General features: G+C 40.9%; 1 protein-coding gene across 2 annotated transcripts in view; it reads right to left on the bottom strand.

The window, feature by feature from the left end:
* Positions 1-3,474, bottom strand: part of LOC148016503 (calmodulin-binding transcription activator 1-like) — a 113,290-nt gene extending 109,816 nt beyond the window's left edge. For both annotated transcript variants that reach the window (XM_087664855.1, XM_087664856.1), the window contains exons 1-2: positions 2,903-3,474; positions 2,653-2,748 (exon numbers count right to left, since the gene is read on the bottom strand). In XM_087664855.1, coding sequence (XP_087520981.1) covers positions 2,653-2,680 — 28 coding nt within the window. In that variant the 5' untranslated portion in view covers positions 2,681-2,748; positions 2,903-3,474. The remainder of the gene's footprint in view (positions 1-2,652; positions 2,749-2,902) is intronic.
* Positions 3,475-12,542: the final 9,068 nt, after the last annotated feature.

The raw sequence follows: 12,542 nt of genomic DNA, 5'->3' as shown, positions 1-12,542 counted from the left end.
CTAAAAGCAACCTATACAAGTCTACATGGATTTTGAGCTAGCAGTGATCTATTGTCCTAAGGCGAAAGGTGCTATCATCATTATTCAGCCTGATTCGGTGCCCTCACCGACACCTTGGGCTGCGTGTAGGGACTGATTAGTCCTCATTGTATTCAGCCTTCTTGTTTATCCAATGCAGATCATTCTTATCTTCCTACTTTCCCTTCTTCTCTCCCTTTCTCTTAGTGTTTGTGATTCTCTTCTATTGCACACTCTCACAACTTCAACCTTTAGCAATACAAGTTAAAGAAATACCACAAGGGGTGCCAATTTTAGGGCCAACGAAGTGTCCATTGTTCAAAATCAATGATAACTACTACATTTCAGTTTATTTGAATTTTATTGCTTGTTATAATTAGTGAATAATCGGATCATTACCACTCTTGCCATGAAGGCAGGCTAGTTTCAGGTAGCATTCCTAGCTGAGAATCCCAATGCTCCCAGCCATGGCCTGCCAAAGGAAATTAAACTAAAGAAATTTCAAAGGATCCTAAAGTGGTGCATGACACATATTGACCTTCAGTCAGAAGGCCAACATTAGGTAGCCAGTAGAGTCTAAGTAGATCCATGCGATGCTTTCTAAAAAATCCAAAGAAAGCTGACATTCACTGTCAAGGTACATGCAAATGGAAGGGAACTAAGAGGGGATGCATGTTGCTCCTTAGAACCCTCATTCGGGTTCTTGTATCAACCCTTAGCCATCTCATTAGTCAAGGGCTCTGCCAATCAGCTAGCTAATTTGTCCACCATCCATTCTGGCCACATCAACCTTTTTGTCCAGCTCTTCTTTCTTGTATAAAGTAGTAGCTCAACAATTGTGTGCAAAACAAGGCAAAGATAGCATTAAAAAAGTCAGTGTCAAGCTGCTGTACATCAAGTTGGTTACACACCAAGTGATGGACGGCCAACCCTCGCCCAAAGTGTGGGCATGCACTTTTTGAAACTAGGCACAGACATGGGTGTCATACCTTTACACACCAAATGGACACAGTTTGTAAAAAAATAATAAATAATAAACTTACAAATTTTTTTATTGGTTGCAAATGCAAAAAGTGCACCCTTATCTGCCACTTTACAAAGTGGGCAGGGGAGACTTCCCGTCCAAAAGTGGGCGGGGGAGACTCCCCATCCAAAAGTAGGCGGGGAGTTCACTGTTTAGCAGGTAAACAACAGGCCATGTCCTCTCCAATGTGTAAAGGGCTGCGGACACCCAACCCTTAAATAAGTGTTTTGATTGGTTAAAGCTTACAAAGTGGGCATCCATCATTTGGTGTGTAACCAGCCTCAGTTTGAGCACCCACAAATAAGTAGGCAATTGAAGATGAAGAGAGAGAACTTGTCATGTTGAGTAGGTATTGGGTAATGAAGAAGACAAATCTCATTTTCAGTTGCAACAAGCTTGAACTGGAGAGAAACTTAAATTTCACCGGAAATGAGGTTGTGAGGGTGGACAATGGAGTACACGCTGCAGGAATTGCTTGGGCTGGCTATACAGTATATTTATAGAAAGAGACTTTGCTGAAATAACAAAAATATATATCTGTAACATAGGCCTAAGGAGTTAAAGGATGATGACAGCTGCAGTGGTTTTATAATGAGTGAAAATAGTCCGAACAAAGCAGCTGGTTCTACAAATTCTATAAAGAACCACTTTCTCCTGCTCAACCATACTCTGCCATGATTCAATTTCCTGATAAATTCATAAGACTTAAGTTAGCAGGTCAAAAGACGAAAGGAATGCCTAGCGAGGAAGAGAGTAACTGATCAGAGAGAAGAAGCTGTCCTATCGTTGATGGAATAAAAGGTCATAGTTGTTCAGCTGGTGATTGATCTTGTGAATGCATCTTCCATCCCAAACAGTGCTTGACTGCTGCTGTTGGACATACACCCTGCAAGGCTACTAGTGAATCTACTTGGGGCATCGTGACACATTCAAGGGAATGCTATATCTAACACCCAGGAAAAATATGGCTGAATATTGGCGACATACAGCTTTTCACAATGCACTTACATCATGTATTACCTGCACAGGTATAGATAGAGTTTTGATAAGCACGATATATATAGAAGACCACTGCGATAATTGGTTGATACACTGCTAGGGAGGGAGAGGAAATGAACAATCCCAAAATCAACAAATGTAAATTGTTTCACTGCTAGGGAGGGGGAGGAAATGAACAATCATAAAATGAAGAATTCTGGAGTCTATTGCACTTCCTTCCTACATACTGAGTCTCAAATGGCCTAATTTAATATGAAGTTGACTTCAGAAACATGAGTGCACAACATTCCCCCATCCATCGAGAAGAAAGATTTCTTTGTTGCAGCATGATTTTGACCACTGGTTTTTTCAGTGCCTCTGCTACAGTGATCAAGCATCAAATTTTTCTTTTGCGGAAACAATTCGTTCTTTTGAAACTTAGTGAAGAAATAATTAAGCAATTATTCCAAAAGAACTCAAAATAACTCTATTACTGAATTACAGTAGATTATCTCAAGTTCCAAATGACACAAATTACTTCAACTACTGAATAACAGTAGATTATCTCAGGTCCTTTGAGGAGGTGCGGCTTCAACTATACTAGAAGACAGAAAAGGAGATTTGTATCGTACCAAGAGGCACTCCAGACCGGTTGTCCATAGCAAACCAATCGCTGCAAATGCAAGCGTCAAAGCTCTGAATATTCGAGCGCTATCATCATCAAAGTTCTGTATTCAAAAATGCCAGTATCAGAGCTCTGTGTTGGAATGCCTGTTTCAGAGACGCTCAAAATACTTCTACTACTGAATTACAGCAGATTATCTCAAGTTCTCTTTGAGGAGGTGAAGCTCCAAGGATCTACAACACTGATTCGTATCGTACCAGGAGGCACTCCAGACCGGTTATCCACAGCAAACCAATCGCTGCAAATGCAAGCATCAAAGCTCCGAATACTCGATTGCTGTCATCGTCAAAAGCTCTGTATTCAAATGCCAGTATCAAAGCTCTGTTTTCGAAATGCGTATTCCTTAGAAGCTCTGTGCAGAATGACGTTATGAGTGATGGTGCACAAGAGAGCGCTCTGTATGAGAGAGTATCAAAACAAGGCAGTGTGCCCGACAAGTTCGAGTACGACCCCAAATGGGTGGCATCAGGGTGCTGCAACAGAACTTGATAAGATCGCCTGGTTTAGAAATTTTCTTGAGAACGAATGGAGTCCGGGAGCAAACTGATAAAAGTGGGAAGTGGGTTCACGAACTTTATGTAGGCACGGGAAAATTTTTAGAAAGGAACTCGCGACAGTACTGTCCCCAATCTGTTAGTCTCGGAGAGTAGTCTCTAAGCCGGCTAAAGAGAACCTTCGGTGGGAAAGCAAGAGAGAGGGGAAGGGGAAGCGGCCCGCGGGTCGGGGGGGAGGCGACAGAGAGATTCATGAGGAAACCCCCTTATGACTTTTTGGCACTATCTAATTAATATGAATCAGCTCGCAAGCTTCACATTCCCTAGATGTTCGTTAGACATTACTCGATACCACACCGACCATTCTTTGTTATGCGTACTATTGTCTTATCAAAAAAGCAATGAGTAATTACAGCATCCTAAAGATACAATAAGACCTCACGCCTCAGTACTTAACTTCCTATGAAACAGCTAGTCAACGGCGGCCAATGTTTTGTCTTGAGAAGTCCCAAAACTGACAACAACTCTTGCCTAAGATGTCCTATGTAGCCATCAGGCTTCTCCTTCCCACACTAGCTAAAAATACTAGAATCCCATCTATGCCATATGAACTTGATGGTGACTCCACAAATCGAACTTATTAATCTCCAATTGTTGTCATCCAACTTGGCTTGGTCAACAAAGAAGGCTATCATGCAAGTTGGCTACTTTTAGCTAATGGCAAAACTATAAATTGAGGGCTTGTGGATGACCAAGGAGAGCGATAAGAGCAATCTTGACGAGGACGAGACGTTAATCGAGAAGGAGGAAACTCTATAGTGCGACAAGAAGAGACATCGTTCCATTCAACCCAAGGAAGGGGATACGCAGAAGGTCTCTTATCCTCTTCTACTCTAATCCGAGAAGAGAAGACATTGAAGAACTTTACCATATTCTATCAATTCGGTTAGAAGTCATACCTCTACTCTCGTCCCTATTTTGTCTACTAGAGAGAGAGAAGTATTGCTCTCCACAAGGCAAGAAGAACCATCCGCAAGACCTACATCATTGAATCCTGCAATATCCATCATCATCGAGAGACTCTTACACCCTTGCTAATCGATATTATTGTCGTGTTATTTTTCTTCTACGAATCATATTCCTGTCATGGCCCTGAAGAAAAAGAATTCAAAAGCGAAAATTGCGAATAACCCTTCTAACGTGGAACAACAGTTGGAGTAGCGAGCTCGGGAGTCACTAACGGAGTCGCGAGCACAGATAACAACCCTTTACCAATTTTGATGCCATAAGTTTTTCAAATATATATATATATATATCTAAATTCAATAGAAATAAGATAAGTCTCTTAAGAAATACTGCAATCTTAGAGTATTCACTTGGTAATTTATTAGAACATCTTATAAGCTAGAAACTGTTAGGAAAACTACGAAATTCTAGAACTCAAGAGAAATCATGAGGAATTTTTCAAGACGGGTTAGTCAAGGATATAGTATAATCTAGAAGCTTTGATAGAAGATTTTAAGACCGGAAATATCTCTAAGTTAAAGAAACCGACTTAAGGCCCAGAAACTTGGTTACAAAAATAAATCTTAAACTGGGAAGTTAGAGACCCCAAAATCTAGATACCCTTAGTTAAATTCCAAGGGGAAGAGTTCATTATGTGAAATTCAAGTATCAATTGCTACTAGATTAATCATCACTTGAAAGTTGCATGATTAATTGAAGTCATAACTACTTGAAGACATCAATCTTATTTGTGATTTTCTAGATTAAATCCTGATTGAATTAAGTATTGGAACATATAAAAATTGAGGAGCCCTATACCTCCCCCAAGGATAAGTATTGAATCCCCATTCCAAGAGGGGATGTTTTTACCAACGCGAAAGCATGGACCGGCTTCGATGGTGAGAGGTCTCCCAGCAAGGATTCTATTAAGTAGGAGGGGGTTAAGGTACCAGGGGGGCTATGGCTAGTAAATCCTTTATGCCCCTAGGAACTACTTGGTCCCCTATATGGCCCAAGTTCTACTTGGGACACCTAAAAGCGCTAGTTATAGGTGGATTTGATCTTGGTGACATGCAGATGCGTTGGTTGAGGCAGCACATGAAATTGTAATTTTTCTCCTGTATGGGCAAGAGAACACAAATTATGGAACATAATCAATGAATTTGTTTTATTCTGATTGTATGTCTGTGTGTAAATTATGCAAACGAATAACCGTGCATAAAAGGATTCTTTTTAATTAATGAAGCTGTTTTTATATGTTTCACATAATGTGGTAGGTAATTAGATAACTAAGAACTTCCATAGAGGGAAGTAGATGAATGGATTCTTGACGAATCCAGTTCTATGGTAAGGTGGTCTCACTTAGCTAAGAGGTTTTCCCAAAAACAAACACTAGGAAGGAACTCTCAGAAGGGCCGATTTGCTGACTTACCTAGGGTTTGGTCTCAGAACCCAAACTGTAAATTATCTTAGGGGAAAGGTACAGCGGTTGTGCCAGAGCACTGCGAGAGATAAAGTATTGTGCTCCATGAACCAAGGCTAATGGCAATCGCTCTCCTTTCGGACAAAAAGCCTCTCAAAGGACACCTCCGGATGTGAGCTAGTTGTTGATAGGTGATTGTTAGGTCAATTAGGAACCTTCAGGTCAGTCCTTCGTGGGTAATGGCAGGACGCTTCCCGTGCAGGGTAGACCTAGGGTTAGCTAGCTGGGATCATTCTAGAGTACCATACTAGGAGGTGGGTCAAGTCAATGACATATGGAGTTAGCCAGATGCTATGACTTTGCGAGAAGTCACATTACCTAGGACCTCTAGAGTATCAAGATGTATCGGTGAGGATTTTTTGCCAGTTAGACACCATACATTGAAGAATTTGAATTGCAAAGTGCATGCAAGTAATAACATTTTGCTAACTAAGGTTGCTCCAATGTTGTCCTTTAATCCTAGTTGAGGATATCCAATGTTGTAGGACAAGCATCCAATGTTGACTACCATCCATCCTCTTAAGTAGAACCAGACTCAGTCCCTGAGCCTTAGCAACAATCACACTTTTTAAGCTAGCCCCACCATACCTTTTATCCACAGTAATCATGTCCCAACTTATCTATATTGCAATCTGCTTATCCTAATAAGACCACAAAAAGGTTATAAGCATTTTACTATTGTCTTCCACATCGCCTAGCTAACCAAAAGTAGTAAGCCCACATAAATAGTAATAGATGTTAACATACACTTTATGATTGTCAACTTCCTAGCAAAAGAGAAGGGAGCCATGAGCCAATTCTTCATCTTTTCCTCAAATTTTCTTAAGGAACCAATTAAATATTTGGGCTAGAGTTACTCCAACCCTTATAGCGACTCCTAAATATCTCATCAGTTCTCTAGGTTGAATTACTTTGAATCCCAACTAAAGAATCCATTGTTTTGGTTCATTTAAAGAAGGGAAAAATATTTAAGTTTTAGATCGATTCACCTTGGAGGCAGAGATTGCTAAAAATTCAATATAAATATTCAACAAGTTGGCCACAAATTCTCTATCAGCTTGCACTATTGACCCATCACCAACAGTAAAGAATTGCACATCAAACTGTGATCCATTTTGATAAAGGCAAGGCCTTGATGGGACCATCCTATATGTGCTTGTCAATCTTGCAAAGACGCAGATTTGTGATAAGGGTAAATAGCAAGGGGGCCAAGTGGCACCTCTATTGTATGGATCCTTGAAGAGCAAATGGTGAAGTGAACACACCATTATGTTAATAGCAAGGCCTCCTTGAATAATGTGACAAGCATGTTGGTAAAGATTGGACCAAATTTCATAGCCGAGAAAACCACCATGATGAGCCTCCAGCTTACCCTATCATGAGCCTTATCCCAGTCCATGTTGATGAGCACAAAGTCAAATTGCAAGCTTAGGGCATAATCCATAGAAAGTATGAGATTCAACACTACATCATGAATTCATCTCCCATGAACGAATCCAAACTACTTCTCAAGGATCACCTTCAAGAACAAATGCTTGACTCTCATTGCCACAGCCTTGGCTAACACCTCACAAGAGAAGTTTAGCATGATGAGTGGTCTCCGATTGGAAACCATAAAGTGATCTTGCAATTTAAGCACCAACTTAATTAGACCTTGGTTCATGACCATAATGTCGGAGCACCTTATGTAATTCACAAGTGCAACTACATTTATGCCATATACATGCCAAAGTTTTGAGAAGATCTTGGCAAGTAGTTGATTAGGTCTAGTGGACTTTCTTGTCTTCATACTAAAAACAATCACCTTAAATTCTACCTCAGTGAATGGCCGAGCTCCACTCGTGATATGCCAAGGTGACCGTTGTGCATTTATGTCACCGACTTGTTAGCTGCAAATGCGGTTAGTACTCCGCCCATGAATAATAGCTAGATGATAGCTATCCTTATCTACTCTAGTTCGTGGCTCAGTTAGTATGCCACCTTAGTTAGTTGAGTTTGTTTTGAGACCCATATATAGGGTTCTTCTATTTCTTTGTATGAGAGTTATTTTTGGCTTACACAACTAAGAAGAGGAAAACTGTTTTCAGCCTCCACCTGTGTGTGTATTCCCCCATTATGCAAGCAAGAAAGCTACAAGTGAGACTTCTTCCTTCTCTCCCACAATCTTGACATGGTATCAGAGCCTTGTTCGTGGTAAGCAGCTCAAGAAAGCAAACTAAGTTAGCGGTGTTCTGGTAAGAGGACCAGTGTTGCTTTCGTTTTTCTGTTTTGGGAGCAAGTCTCTGCAGGTAGCACAGCCGGAAAGTGCAAGAGTGCATTATCTCGGATTGAGACGCCCTTCGCTGTGTAGCAAGAGGGCAGTATATGCTCTGTTGTTTTGATTTGAGGCCATTTCAGGGCTTGTTTTGGAGGCGGAAGTTTTCTGCACGCACTCAAGAAAAGGCCCAATTTTATACTGTGCGACCACTGTTCTACAGATCAGTGAAAAGTTACTGTAGAAATTGCATCGTATGCCTGTGCACAGAGACATTGGGAGTTACAGAATCATCCTTGTTGCCTGTTGATGCAAAATCGTCACTAGGAAGGGACTGTGTGGTCAAATAACACTTTCGTTAGTTTTGCAGATTTGCCCTTGTGAGGCTGAAGCTGTGTTCTTTGTAGTGACATAATTTTTTGCAGTGTTCTGTAATGGCGTCTGATTCTCTTTCAAAGATTGTCACCGAAAAGCTTGACAAGAACAACTTCCAAGCATGGAAGTTTAGAATGACGAATTTCCTTCTGGGAAAAGGATATTGGGAATTCGTTGCAGGAAATGAAGAAGAACCAGTTCTTCCTGATGTTCCCAATCAACAGCAAATGCAGGCATTTAAAGCATGGCATGAGAGAGCCAGGAAAGTTATGTACTTGCTATCTATCAGCATTTTAGACTCTATAATTGTGCATATTCAAGATGCAAGTACGCCAAAGGAGGCATGGGATACTTTGTTAAAAATGTATAGTACAAATATGCAAGCCAGGAAAATGCAGCTCAAGTAAGAGTTGCACAATGTGCAAAGAGAAAATATGAGCATCAATGACTACCACATGAAGGTGAAGAAGATTACACATGCACTTGCTTCCATTGGGTCGCCAGTGGAAGATGATGATTTAGTTTCTGTGACCTTGAATGGTCTAGGAAAGGATTATGCACAGTTCCAAACATCCATTTCCGTCCGTGAAAGATTTCTTGATTTTGAGGAGTTGATTGCTCTTCTAATTTCTGAGGAGCAGAGAAATGGTGGTGCATCTTCTTTAGGAGGAACTTCAAAAGAAGCTGTCTTCTACTCAAATGCTGGAAGAGGTAGAGGCAGAGGTAGAGGAGGCCGATCTGGAGGCCATGGTAGAAATCAGAATATGCAGCAAACTCAAGAAAACCAGTCCTATGGAGGAGGACGTGGTAACTCTAGAGGCAGGGGGAGCCAAAGAGGTCGTGGTGGATGGCAAAGAGGCCAAAATGCAAACAGTAATGATGAATGCTATTACTGTGGTAAAATGGGTCATATGGCTAAAGACTGCTATAAAAAGCAGAATGACATCATGAATGGAAAATTACAACAAGGAAATTATGCATCTTCTAGTAGACAGGGTGATGACACAAATGAGTATTTGTTTATGGTGCAGCACATGAACAATTCTGTGACAAGTGCAGAAGAAAGCAACGATGTATGGTATGTTGACTCAGGTGCATCAAACCACATGACAGGTCATGCAGAATGGATGGAGGATGCAAGGAAAATGGAAAAACCAGGATTTGTGGAGATTGGTGATGATACTGCACATCCTATTGTGCAGATTGGAAAATTTCCTTTGTCTATGTAGGATGGGAAAAAGAAATACCTGTCCGATGTATTTCATGTCCTGAATATCACCAAGAATCTGGTTTCTGTTGGTCAAATGGTTGAGCAGGGCTTGCAGGTTAGATTTAATCCTCATGGATGCTTTGTTGAGGATATGAAAAATAAAGGTTGCTTGATAGCAAAAGGAAAGAAGAAGGGCAGAATGTTTACGTTGGATGCAGACATGCCTGAATTGAGTGCAGCAATGTTTGCACATGGGACCGGTGTAGTTGCAGATATTGATATCTGGCATAAACGCATTAGTCATGTTAATGTACAGCGACTTAAATCAATGCAGGCCCAAAATATTGTTGCAGAATTGCCTAAATTCAAGGTTGCAGAAATGCATAAGGTATGTGAAGCTTGTCAATTTGGAAAACAGGCAAGGAAACCATTTCCTAGACATGTTCAAGAGAGTAAGAAGCCATTGGAATTAATCCACTCTGATGTGTGGACTAATAAAGCTGCATCTCTTGGAGGCTGTCATTATTTTGTCACTTTTATTGATGACTATAGCAGAAAAGTTTGGGTGTATTTCATGAAAAAGAAAAGTGAAGTTTTTGGGCATTTCAAAACTCTTAAAGCTATGGTTGAAAAAGAAACAGGCCTACAAATAAAATGCCTAAGGTCAGATGGAGGGGGAGAGTACCTCTCAAATGAGTTTGCAAGGTTCCTGCAAGAGCATGGCATAAAGCAGCAATATTCATGCAGTCATACCCCACAATAAAATGGAATTGCAGAAAGGAAAAACAGGCATATTGGAGAGGTATCTCATGCCATGCTCAATGAAAAAGACTTGCCAGATTTTTACTGGGCTGAAACAGTTGCTACAGTAGTTTACATAATGAACAGGACTCCCACTGCAGCAATACATGGGATGACTCCAGAGGAGAGGTATACTGGTAGGAAACTAGATATTTCTCATTTGAAGATTTTTGGTTGCATTGCCTATGTTCATATGCCAGATGAGTTGAGATCCAAGTTGGATCCAAAAGCTGAGAAGTGCATCTTTATTGGTTACTCTCTGCACAGCAGAAAGGGTATAGATGCTATAACCCTTTTACTCGTAAGTTTACAGTGAGTAGAGATGTTGTTTTTGGTGAGATGAGTAGTTGGTATAAACCACTAAATGTGATTGATGATGTAGATGCACAAAATGGTAATGTTGCACAGAATTCATAGCAGCAATCACAAAATATTAGTGGACCTGGAGTGTTCTCTAGCAGTGGTTCACATTCTTCGCCATGGACAGGCAGATTGAGATCAGGAGAATCTCCTCAAAATAATGCAGATAGTGGTATGCAGGTTTCACGAAAAGGAAAAGAGAAGGTAGATCAGCCCATGTTTGATGTGAATGCAGGTCACTCTTATGTGGATGGTGAATCCAGTGGCTCAGAACAGAGCATTGATGATGAGTTGGGTATTCCTTCTATTGTTACACCTGGAGTAAGGAAGACCGGGGATGTTTTGAGAGCACCTAGGAGTGAACCTACTTTGCGCAGGTCTACCAGAGCTAGGTATGCTATGGATAGGCTAAAATATGATGGATTTATAGCCATTCACTATGCCTATATGGTCAAAGTGATACATGAACCAGAACCCACTTCTTTTGAGCAATCCATGGGAAAAGAAAAATGGGAGAAAGCCATGGATGAAGAAATGGATGCCTTGGAAGCAAATGCTACATGGGAATTGGTACCTTTGCCTAAAGATAAGAATGCAATTGGTTGTAAGTGGGTTTATAAGGTGAAGCACAATGCAGATGGTTCTGTGAACAGATACAAGGCAAGATTAGTAGTCAAGGGGTATGCACAAACATATGGCATTGATTATGAAGAAACATTCAGTCCGGTTGCAAGGATGGCAACCGTAAGAGCAGTCATTGCTATGGCTGCATCAAAGGGATGGTCTTTACATCAGATGGATGTAAAGAATGCTTTCTTGCATGGTGATTTGCAAGAAGAGGTCTATATGGAGCAGCCACCAGGTTATGTGCATAATGTTCATCCTGGGTTTGTTTGCAGGTTGAAGAAAGCCTTGTATGGCTTGAAGCAAGCACCTAGAGCATGGTCTGACAAGATAGGACAGTATCTTGTCACTATTGGCTTTCAAATTTCCAAGGCAGATTTCTCACTTTATGTGAGAAAAATAGAGAAAGGTATTATACTGCTTGTCATTTATGTTGATGATTTGATTATCACAAGTGATAGTGGTGAAGATATCCTTCATGTGAAAATGCTATTGAAGCAGAAGTTTGAGATGAAGGATTTGGGAGAGCTGCGTTATTTCTTGGGCATTGAGGTGATTAGATCACCAAGTGGGATATGGCTCTTGCAGAGGCAGTATGGATTGGACATGCTGTCCAAATATGGGATGACAGGCTGTAAGCCTATTTCAGTTCCTTTGAAGCAGAATGTGAAGTTGAGCGCAGATGCAGGTGAGCTTCTGGAAGACCCTACTATATACAGACGCATAGTAGAAAGTTTGATTTATATGACTATTACCAGGCCAGATTTGAGCTATGCTGTTGGATTAGTAAGTCAGTTTATGCAGGCTCCAAGGAAACCGCATTTGGATGCGGCTAGACGCATACTCAGGTATGTGAAGTCCACATTGCAGTATGGACTATTTTATGAGACTGGGGTTCAGATACAGTTGCATGGATACACTGATGCTGATTGGGCTGGTAGTATTTCTGATAGACGATCTACCAGTGGATATGTGTTCTCTTTTGGGAGTGCTGCAGTCACTTGGAGCAGCAAGAAACAGCCTATAGCTGCCTTGTCGAGCACAGAAGCTGAGTACAGGGGCGCAGCAATGGCGCATGTGAGGTAGCTTGGTTGCATAAGCTACTTTATGATATACATCAACCTACAAATGGGCCAGTTGTCATTTATTGTGACAACATGAGTAGTATACACTTGGCAAATAACCCAGTCTATCATACTAGAACAAAGCACATTGAGGTGCATTATCACTA

Source organism: Lygodium microphyllum, chromosome 23, assembly GCF_053477565.2.
Source record: "Lygodium microphyllum isolate KBCC chromosome 23, Lygodium_microphyllum_v1.1.10, whole genome shotgun sequence".
In the NCBI taxonomy this organism is placed as follows: Eukaryota; Viridiplantae; Streptophyta; class Polypodiopsida; order Schizaeales; family Lygodiaceae; genus Lygodium; species Lygodium microphyllum.
This window is presented reverse-complemented; position numbering and strand designations above follow the sequence as displayed.